Here is a 21172-nt window from a genome sequence, read left to right as displayed (position 1 = left end):
CCTCTCAATGATTTTGTCCCCATGTCACCTCGGCCAGTCATGCCTGAGACTGTACAGTCATGAATATCTGCAGGCCCTCGTTAAGTCACGCATGCCCTCTTCAACCACCACTTCTGTCCTTCCAGCTAGTCCGCTCTAACCCTGACCTCAACCGGAATCTGGGACCCACAGGAATCTGTGATCCATGGGTCCTACCCTCTTTCTTGCTGTCCCTCACAGCTCCCTCTTCCCCCCGTGCATTCCATGGCCCGTTGCTCAAATCGCCCCTGGTGGGTCCCTGGGGCTACCATGGCCCCTCTCATAACCGCACTCATCTTGGGGGAAAAAAAAACCCCAGCCCTGGTTAAAGTCCCAACCTCCCAATCGTGGCTGGAGAAAAACAACGGTGCTGACTGTTCTCACTTTAGAGCCGTGATCACAAACCTAAGTGCATCTTTCATGCTGCCAGCCAATCCGTTCCCTCTCTCAAGCCACAATTTAGTATTTTTCTCCTCTCTTCTCAGACCTTCGATACTCCTATCCCATTCTTACTCTCAGATGTGATGACCCTGAGTCCTACCTCACTGAGGAAAAAAAAAAAAAAAAAGGAATCAGATCAAATCTAACCACTTCTCTGCCCTGTTGCCCTGGATGAAGTGCCCAAGATCCTAGCCCAGACAGGCCTTCTCTTTTGTACCCAAATCCCGTCCGCTCTGGATATCATTCGAGAGTCTGTTTCCTCTTTCTCCTACATCAATAGTTTCTTCTTCTCTACTGGATTATTCCTACTAGCACAGAAACGAGCATACGTCACAGCTCCCATTCTAAAAACAGACACGCACACCTGACCTCACTTCACTCTTGCAACCACCTCATTCCTGTGGTCATCTTTAGAGCAAAACTCCTTGAGAGAATGATCTATATATACCTGTCCCATCCAATATGGTAGCCATTGTCACGCGGGGCTATTTAACATCTGAGATGTGGCTGGTTTGAATTGAGATGTGCTATTAGTGTAAACTACACTACTGGGTTTTAAAGGATGTAAAATATCCTGGTAATGATTTTATAGTGATTATACTGGCATGATAATGTTTTAGATATAGTGGGTTAAATTAGACTGCTAAAATTTATTTCATCTGTTTTCTTTTTACAGCTGCATCTGTAGCATACGGAAGTTCCCAGGCTAGGGGGTGAATTAGAGCTGCAGCTGCCAGCATACACCACAGCCATGACAACACCAGATCTGATCCACATCTGAGACCTCTGCTGCGGCTTGAAGCAACACAGGATCCTTAACCCACTGAGGGAGGCCAGGAATCGAACCCACATCCTCACAGACACTATGTCAGGTTCTTAGGCTGCTGAGCCACAATGGGAACTCCAATCTCAACTGTTTCTTTTGCCTCTTTTTCTTTTTTAGTCACACCTCCTGGCATGTGGAAATTCCCAGGCCAGGGATCGAACCCCTGCCACAGCAACACCCGGTCCTTAACCCGCTAGACCACCAGGGAACTCCTCTTTTACCTCTTTTTAGGGTGACCACTAGAACATTTGAAATTATACATGTGGCTTACATATTTTTACTGGACGGCAGTTGCCTATACTCCCCTGCCTGCAGTCCCTCTCCTCCCGTTCTCTCTCAACCAGAGCTCATCAGCCTTCCGCGTTTACCTCCCAGCCCCCACTCTACCAAAACAGCTCCCACCAAGATCATTAATAACCTTCTCATCGCTAAATCCAAAGGTCAATTCTCAGGCCTCATCTTACGCACCTTTTCTTTCTGGAAACCTTCTTCCCCTGGTTCCTGCGATATCTGCTCTCTTGGTTCTCCTCCTGCCTTAGAGCCTGCTTCTTCTTGGTCTCCTTGACCTCTAAATGATGGAGAGGATGAGACTGCACAAACTCAGAGCTTTCCTCTTCTCTATAGAACCGCATTCCCTTGGTGATTTCAACCAATCTCATGGCGCTGATACAATCAATGTGCTGATGACGCCAACGATTGTATCTCAGCCTGGACCTCTGCCTTGAACTCCAGGCTCGCATAGCTCACAATGTATTCAATATCTACACTTGAATATTTAAGTGGGCGTCTCATTCTTAAACTCAGCTTTTGATTTTGGCTCCTATTATAAATTGTCACAGTACGGGCTCCCAGTGAAGCATACCCTCCCGGCGTCCACACCCTTACGTATGCATCTCCCACACTGACTTGGCCACATGGCCCATCTGGCTCAGCCACGCAACTTGCTTTGGTCACTGGGACTTCATCAAAAAGATGCAATCAGAAGCCTGATAACGCTCTCATGTGCTGAGGCTTGGCCTCTTGGAATGCTGCTTTGAGACTCCCTTGCCATGAAAGGCCTTGTGGATAGAGAAGCCCAGCCATCCCAGTTGAGCCCAGGCAGGACCATCAGAAAATGTCATAGGGCAGCCATAACAAAATACCACAGACTGAGAGGCTTAAACCACAGTTCCAGAGACTGGGCAGTCCAAGATCAAGGCACTGGCAGACTTGGGTGAATCCTGAGTGGTGGCGGGATCCACTGGATCCCCTCGGGATCAGAAGAATCCTGTGTTGTGCTGGAATCCACTGGATCCCCTAGGGATCGGCTCAATCCAGCATGGTGGCGGGATCCACAGGATCCCCTTGGGAGACCCCATTTCATTGCTCATAGACAGCCAACTTTTTACCAAGTTCTCTCAGGGCAGAAGGGAACTCTCTGGCTGCTTCTTAGAAGGGCGCTAGCTCCATTCATGAAGGCCCCACCCCATGACCTCATTCAACCCGAATTATCTCACAAAGGCCCCATCTCCAAAACATCACATTAGGGGTTATGACCTCAACATATGCACTGGAGGGGAGGACACATTAAGCTCACGACAGAGAATGTGCCAGTCAACCTATACAACTGCGAAAAATATTAAGTCACTGTTTTAAGCTACTGAGTTTTGGGGATGTTTGTGACACAACAGTAGGTAACCAAAGAGCACGTCTTCGCCACCTGCCTTGCTCCAACAAAGCATTAAACAAGCACAAAAGCCCTTTCTCCTCATCTCAATAAACAGTAATTCATTTAGGTCACTCAGATCAAAAACCTTAGACTCATCCTTGACCCCTCTCTCGCTCTCATAACCCACATCTGATCCATTAGCAAATCCTGTTGGCTGTACTTTAAAGATGTATCCAGAATCCAACGACTTTTCTGTGCCTCTCCGGTTGGTACCCTAGCCTAAGCCACTAGCATCTCCTTCCTCTTCTGCTACAAACATAATTTATAGGTCTTCCTACTTCTATCTCTGTGCCCCTACAGACAAATTTCGGCACAGCGCCTGAGTGATCCCTTGAAAAATTACTATCATTATTATCGGCTACACCCGGGACATGTGGAAATCCCTGGACTAGGGGGTCAAACCCGTGCCACAGCGGCAACCCAAGCTGCTGCAGTGACCACGCTGGAGCCTTCACCCGCTGTTCCACAAGGGAACTTCTAGGATCCCTTGAAAAATGAATGCAGATCATGTCAGGCGTCTGCTCAAACCGCCCCCCCAATCTCCCTAAGGAGAAAATGTCAAGTTCTTACAATGGTCTACAGGGACCTATGTGTCATCTGCCCCTCATGTATAACATCTCTCTGATCTCATCTCCTACCACGTTCCCCTTCCTTCACGTGGCTCTGGACACACTGACCTACGTGCTGTTGCTGGAATATTCTAGAGACACTCCTGTCTCAGAGCCTTTCCACGTGTCACTTCCCCCGCTTGGCATATTCTTCCCCCAGGTATCCAGAAGCCTGCGAGCCCACACTCAAACATCAGTCTCAGCAAGGCCTTCTTTTACTCTCCGCGCCCACTTGGCAGCACTTGCCCCCTTATGCTGCTTCCGCTCTTCCTCTGGACACTTAACATCATCTGACTGCTTACAGAATTTTTCTTACTTCTTATTTACTCACTTCTTCACTGTCTCCCCCCATAAAAGAATGCAAGCTCCATGGAAGCCAGGATATGCACCCGCTTTAGTCACCGCTTTCTCCCCAGCGAGTGCCTGACACGTCAACACATAAGAGTCTCAAAGAATGAAGCAAGAGGCCTGGCGTGTTTAATAACTTTATACGGTTCAGCGTCAGTGGACTATTATGGAGGAGAAAGGGATAAACAGGAGACGAGGGCCCGTTCTTGAGGAAGTCTGTCTGTGACATGATGTTATTTTGGACTTTACAAAATCCCCTTGAGATGGTGTTAAAAGGTGGGTTCTGCTGCAGTTGCTCTGGGGGGTGGGGGACAGAGACTCTGCATTTCTAACTAGCTCCCAGGTGCTGCTGGTCCTCAGACCACGCTTTACGTAGCAAGGGACAGAGTCCCCGACCCGGCTACTGACTGAAATGTGTAGGGCGAGGCTAGAGGCAGGGAGACGAGTGTTGAGGCTGTTGTAATAGCCCAAGTCAGAGATGATCGGAACTCAATAAAATGGGAGCGGTAGGAATGAATTCGAGAAATGATCAGGAGGTCAGATGGACAGGATCTGGTCACTGATTGGATGGGGTGGGGTGGGGGTGTAAAGGGCCAATGATTCGATTCCTGGCCTGGGTGATGAGTGGGTGGTGGTACCCCTCAGTGGGATGGGGAACATCAGAGAAGGTGCAGGCAGGTGTGCAGTCAGGCAAGCGAATGACAAGTCCAAGGTCCAACGACAATGCCAGCCGATCTCTGGTGCCCTCGAAATGAGACACTTTCATTTCTATCTTTTGTGAGCCACCTTGCTAACCTATCCTGAGGGGCTGGACAGCCCAGGCACACCAGGCTTGGCCCTTCAAAGCGCCTAGTGGGGGCTGACGGGGCCACCTAAGCCTACAGCGAAGGCAGCGTAGAGACCCACCTTTACCCATGAGGATCAGAGAGCCAGCCTTCTGCCAACGGCACACAGAGTGAGGACGGTGGGCTAGCAAAGACTCCAACGGGTTGGGAAATAAAATTCCTATTTTGTGGCAAGACAAGAAAAATGCAAACACAAACATTCTCTGCCCTTTGGCCTCCGCTCTCCCCCACTGTGCACTGTGTGTCTGCATTCTGCAGCGGCCAGGGCCCCCTGCTGGCAGGAATACCTGCTCAACCATAAAGAGCAACCTTCTCCCAGCATCAGCAAGGCAGCGCCTCAAAGGTAACTTTCCCTTTTGATCTTGTAAGAGGTCTCACGACCCACCAGGGTGACCTTAGATCTGGATTGTGTAAACTGCCAATACTACGTACAGCCCTCTGTCTCAAAAAACTGAAATCAACCGTCTCAACTTCTAACGGGCAGAACAGTGCTTAAAGCTCCCCGAGATGCTCTTCTCCAGTTGTAATCCTCAAATTTGGCTTGAATACAGTTTTCTAATTCTTTCTTAGCTGGACTGACCAATTTCCCATTGGCAAGGTGGACCTGGCCTAGTGAACAAGCACTGGAGCCCAGAGACCCAGGCCCCTACTCGTCCCAAGCTACTGTGTGGCTCCACCCGGCCCCCCGCCACCCCATGAGCATCCAAACTCCTCTAAGCATCAGAGTCCTGCTGGCAGCGAATTCCCAGGCCCTTTCTGCCTTGCAGGAGCACTGTAAGAAAAGAAATGCTAAAGGAGCCCAGAGATACTCCAGGGACAAGTGCTATTTAAATAGGACCTGCCAGGAATTCGCGCTGGGGCGCAAGGGGATCGATCAGTGGCATCTCTAGGGTGCTGAGACGCAGCTTCAATCCCCAGCCTAGAAGAGTGGATTAAGGATCCAGCATTGCCACAGCTGTGGCGTAGATCACAACTGTGCCTCAGATCTGATCCCTGGCCCGAGGACTTCATATAGTGTGGGGTGGCCAAAAAAAGGAAAAACAACACAACAACAACAACTAACAGGACCCGCCACTGGGCCTCACATAACAGTGCACAGTGCAGTTAGTATTCCCTGGGTCTCGGTGAACTTTCAAGGGGGAACCAGCTCTTGGATCAAAGGAGGCAATGAGGCTAAACTTTCCATCCGTATCAGAATCCCCTGGAGGGCTTATAAAAGGAAGCTTTGCTGAGCCCACCCCAGAGTTTCTGATTCAGTAGGTCTGGGACAGGGCCTAGAATCAAGAATCTGAGCATCTGTATTTCTAACAGGTTCCCAGGTTCCAGGGACCGTGCTTTGAGAACCCCTGTCCTAGAGAATCCACGGGAAATGCAGATTCCCGGGTTCTGCACCAGGGACTAGAATTCAGGAGATCTTGGAATTTCCATCTGACAAACAACCATCTCAGGTGATTCTTTTTTTTTTGGGGGGGGGTGTCTTTTTAGGGCCACACCTGCAGCATATGGAAGTTCCCAGGCTATGGGGTGGAATCAGAGCTGTAGCTGCTGGCCTACACCACAGCCACAGCCACACAGGATCTGAGCTGCGTCTGAGAGCTCACTGCAAGGCCGGATCCTTGACCCACTGAGCGGGGCCAGGGATCGAACCTGCGTCTTCATGGATCCTAGTCAGGTTCATTACCGCTGAGCCGCAACGGAACTCCCATCTCAGGCAATTCTGATGCTCTGTCCTCCAGCCACACTGCCTTAGGCACAGTGCTGGAGCTGGGAGTTCTGGGGAAAGCTACCTGTACAGGGGCCCCCAGTCTGGCTAGCTGTGAGGAGACGTGTCTCCTGGAAGCTGACAAAATTAAGGCAGGAAGTCCTTGCCTCAATCCCCTGGCTCCCACAAAGCACTCCTGGGCCCCAAATACTTCTTCTTCAGCAGGGAAAACCCCACAGTCTTCCCAAACTCATCTATCCACCCTCTAGCGCAAGGCCAGCCCTGGGCCAACGTCTCAAATCCGCCAGCTCCTTCCTCACCCACAAACCCCTCAGGAGCCTTCAGAATCTACTCGAGTCCCTCATCCTTTTCCCTGCCGCCCGCCTGACCAGCAAAGCGGCCCCGCGAAGCTAATGAAAGAGTACTTTCCCAGCAACCGAAGGCTAGAGACAAGCAGGACGGTGGGCTAACGTGGAGCTGAGGTCTGTATGAAAACTTGGGGACAGTTTTTAAGCCATCACAGGCCTGAGTGCTCTGGCTTTAATTGTCTTCTTAGAAGCTGGCACAGGGGCTGTATCTCAACCCTCATCCTGCAGGAGACAGCTTAGAGTCCCCTCAAGAGAGAAGTGGCTTGCCCGGATCAAACGACACTGGGGTTCTGACACGCCAGTTTCCTGAAATGTCCCCAAAGGGCGTCTGATTTGCCTGGACTTCAAAACAACTTGGTCAGCCCCACGGCAAGCCGCAAAGTCCGCTGTTCCCCAAGTCTGAAACAAGAGCGCCCTCTAGGGAAACATAGAGGGGTTTGCAAGCAGCCTGGAGGCGGGGCTTCTTCGCCTTCCTGGCGCCTGGCAGGGACCCCTCTGGAAACATGAGGACACTGATGAATCTCTTCTCAGAACAAGGTTTTAAACGCATAACATAAAAGGCACAGGGTTACAAAAGAAACCAGTAACATTAATACATGGTTATGAAAATAGTTAAGCACATTTGTAATATAGTACTTATGTTTCTTTATTAATGTGTTTAATAATAAGAGCTGGCAACTACCATCATTTCAAAGCAGTGATGAGCATAAACAGGATTCTGAGCTGTCTGCAACTGACTGTAACGTGATAGGAAGCCATCTGCGATTGCTATTGACAACAAAGCCGCAGGTATGGCTAATACCTGCATTCATGCGCTGCGTTTCTCCTGGAGGTTAGTGAAAACAAAGCTGTGATTATTTTTCTCATCCACATTAATGGACCCCTTAATTCCTCTTTGCAGACCCCAGGTTAAAAAACCTTGCTTAAATAAAAACCACCACAGTGAACCAACCAAAAACAAGCCACGGGGATGGAGAAAGGGGAGTTCCCAAAGCGGGGAAGTGCGCCACCAGCCCTGCAGGCCATCAAGCTGGCGGCCATCCAAGCCACCCCACTGGAAACCCATGGAAACCCGTGACGGCGGCCCCACCACTGACACATCCACCGATACCAGCCGCCACTGCACGGAATGGCCCTTCCTCCTCCTCACCCTAAGGAGCCCTGGCTCCCCTCTGAGGATGCTGCTTCTCCCTCTGGCTGCTCTGTGCAGAGGCTATTCTTTCTCATCCTATTCTCAAAGCAAGGGTTTTTTTTTTTTTGGTGGGGGTGGTAAGGGGGTTCCTCCAGCTCCTGTTACTGCTTCTACATATTTACTCTTTTCTCCTCCTTTCAAGCGTTAGCTTCTCTCCCTTATCACTGTCACCCGCTGTCCTCCAGGACACGATCAGATTCATCCCAGGTCAGTCTCGCTCGGCTCGCAGTCTTTTTCCACCTCGGCATTTTGCTGCCAGCACCCTGGGTGATTTCAACATCCACACGGGTGCCACTTCCAACACCCTAACCTCACGGCCTCTTGAACCTCCTCAATTCTGCCAATCTGCACCTCTACTCGACCCCACTCCCCACAACCGGCTTCAGTCAACACTGCCAACTGCCCCACCCCAGGCAGGATCATCTGACCACAACCTCCCAGAGTTTCATCTTTCATATCCTCATTCCGATCATGCACATGCATGGCCCAGCCGTAGACTTCCTTGTGACCTCTGACCCCTGGATGCCACTTCCTACCCCTAGGGTAGGTCGAGGGCACTGTTTATCCCTCCAGCTCCACTAGCTCATTCCCAAGCTAAGAAACCACAGGGACCACATTTTATTACATTTGCAGGCAAAGTCCTGGCCCGTTAGTAAGCAGAAACCATACTAATAACAAACTTGGAGTTCCCTTGTGGCGCAGCAGGTTAAGGATCCAGCATTGTCACTGTAGCAGCTCAGGCTGCTGCTGTGGCACAGGTTTGCTCCCTGGCTGGGAGCTTCCTCATGCCATGGAAACAGCCAAAAAAAAAAAAAAAAAAAAAAAAAGGCAAAAAAACCCCAGCAAACTTATATACTGTGAAACAAGGGACAGGCATTCTTATAAGTGCTTTATATACATGGAAACACTGACCGTTCATCACAACCCTTAAACAACAGGGGTTTGAACTGTGTGGATCCACAAATATGTGGATTTTTTTCCACAGTAAATACATGCATATACACTGCACATGTGTTGTCTCTTCCTTGATGATTTTGTGATTTTTTTTTTTTTTTAGGGCTGCACCTGCAGCACATGGAAATTCCCAGGCTAGGGGTCGAATGGGAGCTATAGCTGCCAGCCTACGCCACAGCCACACTGGATCCAAGCTGCATCTGCAACCTACCCCTCAGCTCAGGGTAACTCCAGGTCCCTGAGCCAGTGAATGAACCCAGGGATCGAACCTGAGTCCTCATGGATACCAGTCAGGTTCATTTCCGCTGAGCCACGATGAGAACTCCCTGATTTTTTTCTTAATAACGTTTCCTTTTCTCTAGCTTACTTTAAGAATACAGTATATAATACATATGCAACATACAAAATATGTGTGAATCAACTGTTTATGTTATTGGCAAGGCTTGCAGTCAACAGTAGGCTATTAGCATTTCAGTTTGGGGAGAATCAAATGTAACTATGGATTTTTGATTGTGCAGGGGGTCGGCACCCCCAACCTCTGAGTTGTTCAGGGGTCAACTGTACTACCATTTTTATTGAACAGGTGAGGCGACTGAAGCACAGGGAAGTTAAGGAACTTGGCCAATGTCACACAGCCACTAAGCAATAGGACCAAGACGTGAAAGCAGGCGGCCAGCTTCACAATGGGCAGCAGCACGCACTGTTCACAGGGCACATCTCAGAAGCAGTGGCCTGTTTGGGCAGCCAGACCTGTTCATCTTTCTCTCCCCCCAACTTCTCCTTTCCTGTGACTGGAAAGAAGTTCAGGCCCGCCCGACAGATCTGACCACCTCAGAGCCTCAGGATCCAGTGCAGGAAGCTTACTCGGGTGTCAAGACCAAAGCCAGCCCCGCCTGCACTGAGGTGCTAGGCACCTGCTCAGCTATTCCACGCTGTGTCCCATTCCTGTGGTTCCGAGGGCAAGCTGCTGATAACAGCAGCTGCTTCAATTTCAAGTTCGTTAGACGTCGACGTTCTTCAGCCCCACTGGCCACCTCTCATCTGCTCAGAAGCCACGGGAGCTGGTGGCTGCCATGATGAACGGAGCAGATATGGAATACCTCTGTCAGCACAGACGAGGCTGCAGGACGGCACTGAGAGCCTAGACTTATCTCCTTCTCCCGTTTCCCGCAGCACTTACTCCTCTTGTCATTACCCTTCTCAGTCTACCATCACGCCTTCACTCTTAGTGCTTGTCAGCACCCCATAAGTCATCCACCCCCCCCTTCTCCCTCTCCCGACCAGCCTCCATCTTAGCAGCAGTGTGTGCCCAGCCCGGGGGGGGGGGGGGAAGAGTGTGAGACACCCCTCTGCTGGCCCATCACCCCTCCTTCCTTCATGCCCTTAACTGCTTCCTTCCCACCCCCACGTCTCCAAGGGCCTTACCTCCCTGGAACCGTCTGAAACCACATGGCGCTCTGGATCACTAGCACTCTGATGGTCATTTCTACCGCCCTGGCTTCCAGACACCTAGCCCCTCCTCCCATGGCTCTGACCAGTCCTGCGATCTCCTTGCAGTCTTCCTCCCGTCCACTTTCAGCAGGTTGATGGCCCTTTTCCCAAGCTCTCTTCTTCCCCGCCTACAGAGTTACCTGGGACCATCTCACCCCCTCCCATGTTTTTTATCCAGCACCTTTAATACCAATGATCTCGGCGTCAGCCTCTAGCCCGGACTCCCCTAAACAGCTCCCGAATATTCCATCCGATGGCCTCCTGGACATCTCAAAACTCAAGCAAAATCATCTTCCTCCTTAAAACGTGCTCCTTCCTTCTGTGATCCCTTCTCCATTAGGGGCACCCCGTCCCCCTGCACAGCCACCCAGCCCAAAATCCTGGGGCCTCAGAAGACGTCATCCATCCCCTCGCTCTTCTAGCACGTCTTAGATACAAACACTATCAATGTAATGACTATTAAGTTAAATGAAAATAAAACATCTTAACTGTAGACGTCACCATCGCCTGAAAAGATGAAAGGACAAGGCTGCCACCTCGTGGCGAAACATGGATAAACAATTAGATAGGGAATATAAAAAGCGTAAGGAACTTGCTGCAAAGCGTGCCTTAGGCTGCCCAGGCAGTCAGACAGATCCAGAGAGGCAGCAGCACCTTGGAGCTAACTCGTCAAGGAGGACACGGAGTTTGCTAAGCCCAAGTTGAGAAGCAAGTGCATATGGACGGGATGGGTGGGGGCAGAAGCAGGATGGACTTAGAAGGTGAAGTAATAGGAGTTGAAATCTAAGTGTCCTGCTGTGTATGTACAGCACAGGGAACGGTATCTCGTCACCTGTGATGGAACATGATGGAGGATAATGTGAGAAAAAGAATGTATATGTATGTGTGTGACTGGCTCACTTCGCTGTATGGTAGAAATTGACAGAACACTGTAAACCAAACATAATGGGACAAATTTAAAAAATCACTAAAGAAAAATAAAAGGCAAAAAAAGAAATCTAAGTGACAGGAAATGAGGTCAAAGAGACAGGCAAGGGTCAGACTATGAGCAGTCTTGAATGCCCCGTAAAGGAGCCTGGTCTTCATTCTGTGTGGGATTTCTAAGCAGTGGAGCAAATTCTGATCCAATTGGCTCTTTCTTTAGAAAGGTGTTCTGGAGACTGGATGGAGGACAGACTGGGCAGGAGGCAGGGACAATCAGGGGGCAGGGAGATGAGAGAAGAAACAAAGTACTAGCCCCAGCAATGGAGGCTGAGAGCCTCGACTAGAACAGGAGTGGTGGGGATAGAGAGGAAGGGCCAAATCTGCAAACAGTTTGAGTGTTTGGACCTCCAGAACCTTGCAACTGATTGGCACAGGAGATGAGCCCAGGGAAGGGATCCAGGAAGTTGTCTGGGTGCTTTGGTTCTGGGCACTGGATGGACGGTGGTGCCACTCAAGACAGGAAACACAGGAAGAGGAAGAGCAAGGTGCAAGGAGGAGTCTGACGTGGAGGAGTCTGATTGCACATGTTTCCTCTGAAGGCCCTGTGGTGCTTCTTGAGCCTGTAGTTGGATGGACAGATGGGGCATGCCAGCACCTCTGGCCCAGGCAGGGCGAAGGAGCCCAAGGAGAAACAGCCAGAGGAGGAGGAGGAGAACCAGCCGTTATCAAGAACAAAGAAAAATTCCCACCTCCGAGGTGACAGGCACGTAAACAAATTTTGCAACAGAACAGTTTCAGAGGGCTGCCTGGAGGTGACGGCTGAGGTGAGCTTTGAAGAAGGAATGCTTTCCAGGCCAACAAGCTAGAGACGGGCATTCCTGGCAGAAGTCACGGCATTTCCAAGGGCATGGAGGCCTGAAAGTGGCAAGGTAAGGTCAGGAGACCCCAAAGATTTGGGTATCACCAGAGGGCCCAGTCCAAGAGAGAAGGCGAGGCCTGAAGGGAAAGGGGCAGGGCCGGGTCAGATTTTGGGCCTCTAGGAGTCTGTGTGGTGCCCTGGGGATGAGGAGGAGCCACTGGTGGTTTCTGGAAGTGCTATCATCTAATGGGGGCTGTAGAATGAGCTCTGGAAGCCGCAGGGAGAAGGGAGCTGGGGGAGGCTGGAGGCAGGGAGATCACACAGAGCCCACTGTCTCGGTGGCAGGAAGAGAGGCGGAAGGCTCAGGCCAGGTTTGTGGCCCTAAAGATGGTTGGAAGGGGAGGGAGATGAGAGAGCCCTCTAGGAGGGAAGAGCCAGAGACCGTGGGGATCTCTGGGCACACCACCAGCATGATCTTCCGATCGCATCATGCCAGACGCCGTGATAAAGTGCGGTGGGACAACTGAGAAACCATGTGGAAATGAAGCTGGACCCTCTATCTTGCACGGAATACCAGGATAAATTCCAGGTGCATCGAAGCCTTAAAGGTAAAAAACAAATAAGTGGAACTACTAACACAGCAGAAGAAAATATGGGCTATATTCTTCTATGACCTTGGAGTGGGGAAGGGCTTTCTAGCTGTGACTCAAAATTCAGAACCCACAAAAGAACAGATAAAATACACAGAAAGGTAAACATCCTACACAGCACGGATAAATCATGAGCAAAGTTAAAGAAATGACCAAAGTGGGGAAAGTATCTGCACCTCATATCACAAAAGGCTAACTCTTAATATTGACAAAGAGGCCCCCAGGATTCAATTTTGTTGAAAAAAAGAAAAAGAAAAAAGACCAACAAGAGAAGAACGAGCACAGGAGAGGAACACATAATTCAACGACAAGGAAATCGAATGCCAATTTCAACATGTAAAAAGGGGCTCAACCTCCAAAGTAAGAGAAATTCAAATTAAAACGGGATCAATCTACCATTATTTTTACCCATCAGACGGGCAAAAAGTGGAAAGGTTAGAAATATGCTTTTGGTGAGACTGTGTGGAAACAGACCCTCTCCCACATTGCTCAGAAGCATTTAAATTGGTATAAATTTCATGGGTTTGGAAATACCCAGCAAAATTATAAATGCAGGGGTTCCCATTGGGGCAAAGCAGAAACGAATCCAACTAGTATCCATGAGGATACAGGATGCAGGTTCGATCCCTGGCCTTGCTCAGTGGGTTAAGGACCCAGCGTTGCTGTGAGCTGTGCTGTAGGTTGCAGACGCAGCTCGGACCCCGGAGTGGCTGTGGTTGTGGTGTAGGCCAGCAGCTGCAGCTCTGATAAGCCTGGGAATATCCATATGCCACGGGTGTGGCCCCCCCCCCAAAAAAAAAATTACAAATGCACATACACTTTGATTCACCAATTTCACTGTGGGGGGGTTACTCTTTAGATACACTTGCACACATGCAGGATGGCATAGGTTCCAGCTTGTTCAGTGCCGTGTGATTTATATCAGCAAGAGACTGGAAACAACCTAAATGTCTATCAAGATGAGGTGGAAATGACAGATGATGGCAGTGGGTTGTTGCCTTGCACTGTGCTGGAAGCCACACCACCCAGTTTGAATCCTGGGTTGACTATTTATGTCAGTTTCCTCAACTGTAAAAGGGAGGTAGCAGTTAACAGCTACCTGATGGGACTGAGGTAGGGATTCAGGAGTCAATGTATGTGTCCGGGGCATCAGAGTGCTACAGAAAATGCTGCCTTTTTAATTACACTCTACTCTATCATCCGCTCAATGGAACACATTCTGCTGTGAAAAAGAATGGGAAAGCTTCCTGTGGGCTCACTTGGAAAGCTCCTTAAGACACAGTGCTAAGCAAAACAGTGACTAACAGCGAGAACAAAATGGTTGTGTGGGACGCTATTTGGGGATGTGTGTCTTCAGAAGGAAGAAAAGAAAATACTTTGAAAATTTACCCATGTATGCAAAAAAAGAGAGAAGTTCTGGGAGGACATGCGGAAAGCAACAATTAATGGCAACCTGTGGGGTTGGGGTGGGGACTGCATGGAAGGAAGGGGGGGGACAATGTTTTTTCACAGAATGGCTTCTTTAGAATCTTAGATTTTGAGCTACATAAAAGAATTACACAAGCAAAGAATGGACAGGAAAAACAGGAGTTCCTGTCGTGGCTCAGCAGCAACGAACCCGATTAGGAACCATGAGGTTGCAGGTTCGATCCCTGGCCTTGCTCAGTGGGTTAAGGATCCGGCGTTGCCATGAGCTGTGGTGTAGGTTGCAGACGCGGCTCGGATCCCGCGTTGCTATGGCTCTGGGGTAGGCCAGCGGCTACAGCTCCGATTCGACCCCTGGCCTGGGAACCTCCATATGCCGCGGGAGTGGCCTTAAAAAGAGAAAAAGGAAAAACAAGTTGATATCATGCCCGTTCTTAAAACTCACTGGTTTTCCACAGCTCCCAGAATGAGGGCCAAACCCCTGACCACGAAGCCCTCCACACCTGCCCCTCGGACCCAGAGTCAGTGGCTCCTACTCTGCTGTACCTGCCATTGCATCCAGTTACAAGGGTTCACCTCCCCCAATCCTACGAGTGACAAGTCAACTCCCACTCAGCCTTCAGATCTCAACTGAAATGTCATGTCCTCAGAAAACTCTCCCCAGAACCTCCAGACTAAGTCAGCTTGTTTTGTTCTGAGCGCTCATAAAGGCATGCTGCTTTCCTTCAGAGTACTTACCGCAGTCACACATTATTCGCACGTGTGATTATTCCATTCATATCTGGCTCCCCCCTCCTCGCACTACATTGTGAATTCTATGAGGGGAAGGGGTGGGCTCTGATTTCACTCATCAAGGCGCTTTAATGGCCAGCACAGGGCCTGGCAGAAAGAAGGCATGCGTATGTGCTGCTATGGTTTTGATATTTGTGTCCTCCAGAATCCACATGGTGAAATTCGAAGCCCCAATGTGAAGGTATGTGGAGGTCGGGCCTGTGGAAGGTGCTTTAGGCCATGAGGATGGAGACCCCATGAACGGAATTAGTGTTTTTTGCTTTTTTGTTTTGTTTTTTAGGGCTGCCCCTGCAACATATGGAAGTTCCCAGGCTAGGGATCAAATTGGCAGCTGCAGGCCTATGAAACAGCCATAGCAACACCAGATACAAGCCATATCTGCAACCTAAGCCACAGCTTATGGCAAGGCTGAATCCTTAACCCACTGAGCAAGGCTAGGGATCGAGCCCACATCCTCATGGATACTAGTTGGGTTCTTAACCCACTGAGCCACAATGGGAACTCTGAGAATTAGGACTCTTACATTCCTAATATAAAGGACACTCTAGAGGGATCCCTCCTCCCTTTCACCATGTGAGGGCACAGCGCAAAGGCACCAGCTATGAATCAGGACGAGGGGTCTCGCAACAAGGTGACCATGTTAGCGACTTGACCTCAGACTTCCCAGCCTCCATGTGTGTTAAATGAATGGATGGAACGGATGCGGGGTGACTGGGTGGTGCCATCACACAGCAGGAAGCGGGGCAGGGCTGCTGGGGAAGGTAGCGAGCGCACAGACAGGCTGAGCTGGGCTGTGCCTGGGACACTCAGGTGGAGGTGCTTGAGAAAACCATCTGACACGGAATCACCTAAGAATCCAGGCTGCAGACAGCGCCGTGGCAGCCATGACCGGGCAGACTGGAGGCCAAACTGTGTAAGCACCCGAGACTGCACCCGGAGCAGCAGGGCGAGAGGTGAGCCCGGAAGAGACCTCCGGGGAAATCGACGTCTCAGACGACAGAGGAAAGAGAACTCCTGCAGGAGACTTGGGTGAGGGGGGCCAGCCGGGGGCAGGGGGGTGTATCGGAAGCCCTGAGACTAGAACATTCCAAAAAGGAGTGATCAACAATGTTCCACGTAGCGAGAAGCAAGCCTGAGAGATGGTCACCGGATTTGGTCACAGAGGTATTGCTGGCAACGTTGAGAAGGGCTTTTTCTGTGAGGAAAGGGGCAGTGCGCATAGACATCATTGAGAAGAGGGCTCATCGGATGCAGACCAAGTGTCAAAGTTATGTCCTCCTCATGAGATGATTTCAAGTGGGAAACATATACATTTCACTTTTAGTTTAAAAGTTACACATTTCAAGTGTATTAAAACAGGAGTTCTCTTGTGGTACAGCAGGTCAAGGATCCACTGTCATCACTGCAGCGCTCGGTCACTGCTGTGACTCAAGTTCGATCCCTGGGCTCAGGATTTTCCACATGCTGTGGCCGCAGCCAAAAAGAAAAAAAGAAAGTGTATTAAAATAGATAACGAGTGTACTGAATCCAGGATTTCAGGGAGAGTAGAAAGCCTCTCTTAAAAACCAAGCTATTTTAGGGGGGAAAAAAAACGAATAGATTTACTATTATATAATAAAAATATAGGCGATTACAAGGATAAGGCAAGAATTAAGTCCAAAGAACTGAAATCTAGGAAATACTGTTTGGACTACCAAAAATGCTTAGGTGTGAAGTGAAGAGGAAAGATCGAGTCGTGTGGAGGTAAGAGTTTTCTAGAATAGGGAAGACGCCAGCATCCTGAAAAGCCAGTAATGAAGCACCCAAAATCCAGGTTAAACACGGGACTAATTGATGGCGTGAGGTCCCAGAGGAGGTACAAGGGATGGGAGGTACCCACACGGGGGTGTGACCGGCCCCAGGCAGGAGGAACAACATGCAACAATGGCTGTGGGTAAAGCAGCCTACCGAGTGCACGCACGTAGCTGAGGGAACTCCCGGCTGAAAGCCTCTATCTTCCCTGTTATTCATCATGAGAACGCCTACTGAGAGCGGAGGGGACCGGAAGTGCGGGGAGGGCAGTAAAGCTTTGGGACAGGACTTGGGAGGACAACGTGTGGAGGAGCTGGTCAAAGACCGAAAACAAGAGAGCTGCGGGCTGAGGGCCCCGTTGTAACAGAGAGCACGGCAGGTCAGTGGCCCAACATCTGAAGGACTTGGGAGATTTTCTCCAGGAGGCCAAGGCTGGGCACTGGGATTGGACACTAATCCCAGTGGAAGGGATGAGCTTAGACTGGTGAGAGGGCAAAAAGGAGCTGGAGAAAGGAACATTCTAGTAATTGGTCATAGTGGTACAAACTGATTGGGCCGGGGGTGGGGGGGAGGTTGAAAGGAGTGGAGAGGAGTTCCCGTCGTGGCGCAGTGGTTAACGAATCCAACTAGGAACCATGAGGTTGCGGGTTCGATCCCTGGTCTTGCTCAGTGGGCTAAGGATCCGGCGTTGCCATGAGCTATGGTGTAGGTCGCAGACGTAGCTCTGATCCCGCGTTGCTGTGGCTCTGGTGTAGGCCAGCGGCTACAGCTCCAGTTAGACCCCTAGCCCGGGAACCTCCATATGCCATGGGAGCGGCCCAAGAGATGGCCAAAAAAAAGAGAAAGGAGTGGAGATTTGGGGCAAAGAAAGGGACAGAGAGGCTTCTGTGCTCAGACATAGGAATGTTAGGCGAAGGCGGAAAGCAAGGGTCCGAGTGGCTGAAAGGGATGCAGAGGTCACTGCAATTAAGAAGCCCAGAGTTCCTGTCGTGGCTCAGTGGAGATGAATCTGACTAGTATTCTGAGGACGCAGGTTCCATCCCTGGCCTCGCTCAGTGGGTTAAGGATCCAGTGTGGCTGTGAGCTGTGGTGTAGTTCGCAGACGCGGCTCGGATCCCGTGTTGCTGTGGCTGTGATGGAGGCCGGCAGCTGCAGCTCTGATTGGATCCCTAGCCTGGGAACCTCCCTATGCCGCAGGGGTGGCCCTAAAAAGACCAAAAAAAAAAAAAAAATCACGCAAGAGAAGCCCAAACCTTGAGAAGCTGGGGGTGGGATGAACGGTCCTCACCCGACGTCTCTCAGGATGCTGGCTAGAGTTGTGATGAAAATATTAAGAGAGCCGTGGCCCAAAGGCATCTAGGAATGCACGGGAAGTGACCAAGAGGTTACATGGTGGTGATGGAGACAAGAGGTAAAGGGAATGGTAGAGCTTTCTCATGTAAGGTAGCCTGAGCCACGTAAGGGAGAGACGAAACACCGGCCTGGAAGAGACAGTGGAGGAGAATGGGGCAGCACACGGGTCGGGCCCAGAGCACAGCCTCCATTCAAGGGAGTTTCAGGCAAGACATAGGAAGACCTTGTGTCCTGCAAAGAGCTGGGAATGGGGGCATGGTCTGTACAAAACACAGCTCCAGAGGGCCAGAGTCAGAGTTGGGAGGAAAGAAAACAGCAATTAAGAGCCACGCTGGGAGTTCCCGTCGTGGCGCAGTGGTTAACGAATCCGACTAGGAACCATGAGGTTGCGGGTTCGATCCCTGCCCTTGCTCAGTAGGTTAACGATCCGGCGTTGCTGTGAGCTGTGGTGTAGGTTGCAGACGCGGCTTGGATCCCGAGTTGCTGTGGCTCTGGCATAGGCTGGCAGCTACAGCTCCGATTAGACCCCTAGCCTGGGAAACTCCATATGCCACGGGAGCGGCCCAAGAAATAGCAAAAAGACAAAAAAAAAAAAAAAAAAAAAAAAAAAAAAGAGCCACGCTGGAGAAAGAAAAAAGCAGTATGGACAAGGGAGGTCACGTTTACTATTATAAGTGTGTGTCTGCATGCATGCGTGTGTGTGTGTGTGTGTGTGTGTGTGTGTGTGTTTTGAAATATGGAAAGCTTCACGAATTTGTTGTGTCATCCTTGCACAGGGGCCATGCTGATCTTCTCTTTATCGTCCCAATTTTAGTATATGTGTTACCGAAGCGAGCGCTACTATGGTGGGTTTGAAGGACTATAGGAGCGAGGTAGGAACGGGATTCCTGCTAAGCACCACCCAGCCACCCCCCAAACCACAGGAGAAGCAGGATCCTCCTTTTCCCGGAGCCAGAGCTCCTGGGCAGGGGAGGTATCTAAAGGAGAGCTGTCTGGCCTTGGGTAAAAAATCTCCTGGGCCAGTCTTCCTGGGAAACTGGGAAGAGAAGCCCCAAACACCCAGATCTGGGGATCACAGGTTATATTCGTCCCTCTGTTCACTCTGGATCCACACCCCCTCTGCAACGCCTACATCTAAGGCTCCTGTAAAGGTGAAACCAACCTCAGGAAATCCAGATTTTTTTTTCCCCCCCTCTAAATGTTCTTAATTCGCCACAAGCGAACAGCAGAGGGCGGCCAAGAGCCAGCAAAGAACCTGAGACCACACAAGAGCCCAGAAATGGTGCCTCAGGGAAGGCGAAGGAGGCTTCGAAAATCATGTTCTCACAGTTGCCCTTGTCACGCTGCATTACACCTGTCTGTCTTCTGCCTCAGACAAGGACTCGCTGTAAAAGAACCGGGCCTGTCTGGTCTCTGATGCCCTAGTACAAATGCTCAGCACACAGTAGGTATGTTGAACACATGCAGGCGTACCTCAGGGTTTACTGTAGATTCAGTTCCAGACCACAGCCATAAAGCAAATACCTCAATAAAATGAGCCACATGAATTTTTTGGTTTCCTAGTGCATATAAAAGTTATGCTTACGCCACACTGTAGTCTAGTAAGTTGCAACAGCAATTTATACTTTCATTAGAAAATACTTCATTGCTTAAAAAAAAAAAAAAAAAAAAGGCTAACCATCCTCTGGCAATGCAGGCTTGCCACAAACCTTTAATTTGTTTAAAAAAAAACACACACACATACAATAAAGCCAAATGCAATAAAATGAGGTATGCTGGTCCGTGTTGAGTGACTGGCTAGAGCTGGCTGAGGTGGAGGGGAGAGGCCCAGCCTGAGGCGGTCAGGAGACAGACATCTATCTGTCTTTTAGGACAATGTGGTGCACGAGAGAATTCCCGCCAGGCTTTAAATCTGAGCCATGGGCCAGGTACCGAACATTCCTGGGCCTTAATTCCCCCCTCTCCCATAGAAGGAGAGTTTTTTCCACTAAGACAGTTGTGATGGGAAAAATATAGATCAGTATCTTACACACGGAAAACACTCAAGAAAAAGTAGGCATTAATAGTTACTGCGGTTGTGATTTCTGTCACTCTTATTTCAGCCTCTTTTCAGGGTCAGGTACCAGAGAAGAGGGGAGACACTCACTGACAGTAAGGGCAGCGGTACATTCAATAGCTGGTTGCAGTGCAATCAGCCGCTTCTACAAAGCATAGCTTCTCAGATAATTGGATTTTTTTTTTTTTTTTTTTTTTGCAGAGGTGGGGGAGAGATAAAGACTACTTGGTCTTTTCTATGTCAGCTCAGCCACCTGACAGGTTTGTATGGCATCTCAGAGCACAGACAGGTTTAACTAACGGCTGTGCACATTTGTCCAGAACTTGCAGTGGTGGGGAGTCTGGAGCCCTGGGACAGCTTCCTGCCTGATTCCCTTCAGAATGAGTCTGTCTGTGAGACTTAAATATCAACAGCAAGCTGTTTCCTGTGCCACAGGGGACAGACCTGAGAAATGGCACAGGTCACCGGGATACGGGAACATCAGGCTTCTGTTAGGGCTCAGCAGGGAAAACAGTATGTTTAGAGCAAGTTAAAAGCAAGTGCTCTTTGACAGGGTGAGACCCCAAGTGGCTGCACAGGGTAAAAACAGCCTCGAAGAATATTCAGATCACAGAAGAGTCTCCTCAACTGGTAGAAACCAGGGACAGGGGCAAATCTCTTGAGTGTACATAGACTCCATGGAGACCAACAGTTCCCACCCACCAGCGTGTCCTTGGGTTGACTGGTCCTTGAGACTATGCCATGCCAGAAGTTCTTAAGATTTGCTAGAAGTCCCAAGTTAGAGGGAGCACAACTTCCAAACCATCTTTTCAGTGGGCTTT

The 21172-nt window shown here is 50.0% G+C and overlaps 1 protein-coding gene, 1 long non-coding RNA gene and 1 other non-coding gene across 12 annotated transcripts in view; all 3 read right to left on the bottom strand.

The window, feature by feature from the left end:
* Positions 1-21172, bottom strand: part of TMEM164 (transmembrane protein 164) — a 214739-nt gene that overhangs the window by 43296 nt on the left and 150271 nt on the right. Inside the window, exon 1 of one of the 10 annotated variants that reach the window (XM_085008169.1) lies at positions 1754-2040. The exons of the other annotated variants lie outside the window; for them this stretch is intronic. Coding sequence (XP_084864295.1) covers positions 1754-2025 — 272 coding nt within the window. The 5' untranslated portion in view covers positions 2026-2040. Of the gene's footprint in view, positions 1-1753; positions 2041-21172 lie in introns of those variants that run through there. 10 annotated transcript variants of the gene reach the window in all.
* On the bottom strand, positions 15402-20941 carry LOC146394742 (uncharacterized). Its single transcript, XR_014835533.1, has 2 exons — positions 18916-20941; positions 15402-18626 (listed from the first exon to the last, which is right to left on the bottom strand). It is a non-coding gene; the product is annotated as an uncharacterized LOC146394742 (long non-coding RNA).
* On the bottom strand, positions 19026-19133 carry LOC146394743 (U6 spliceosomal RNA). Its single transcript, XR_014835961.1, has one exon. It is a non-coding gene; the product is annotated as a U6 spliceosomal RNA (small nuclear RNA).

This window comes from Sus scrofa, chromosome X (assembly GCF_054392235.1).
Source record: "Sus scrofa isolate SSC_HxYL_T2T_F1_AM1 chromosome X, Sscrofa_HxYL_maternal_Yorkshire_Landrace_v2.0, whole genome shotgun sequence".
Classification (NCBI taxonomy): Eukaryota; Metazoa; Chordata; class Mammalia; order Artiodactyla; family Suidae; genus Sus; species Sus scrofa.
The sequence above is the reverse complement of the archived record's forward strand: the minus strand, read 5'-3'. Positions and strand labels throughout refer to the sequence as shown.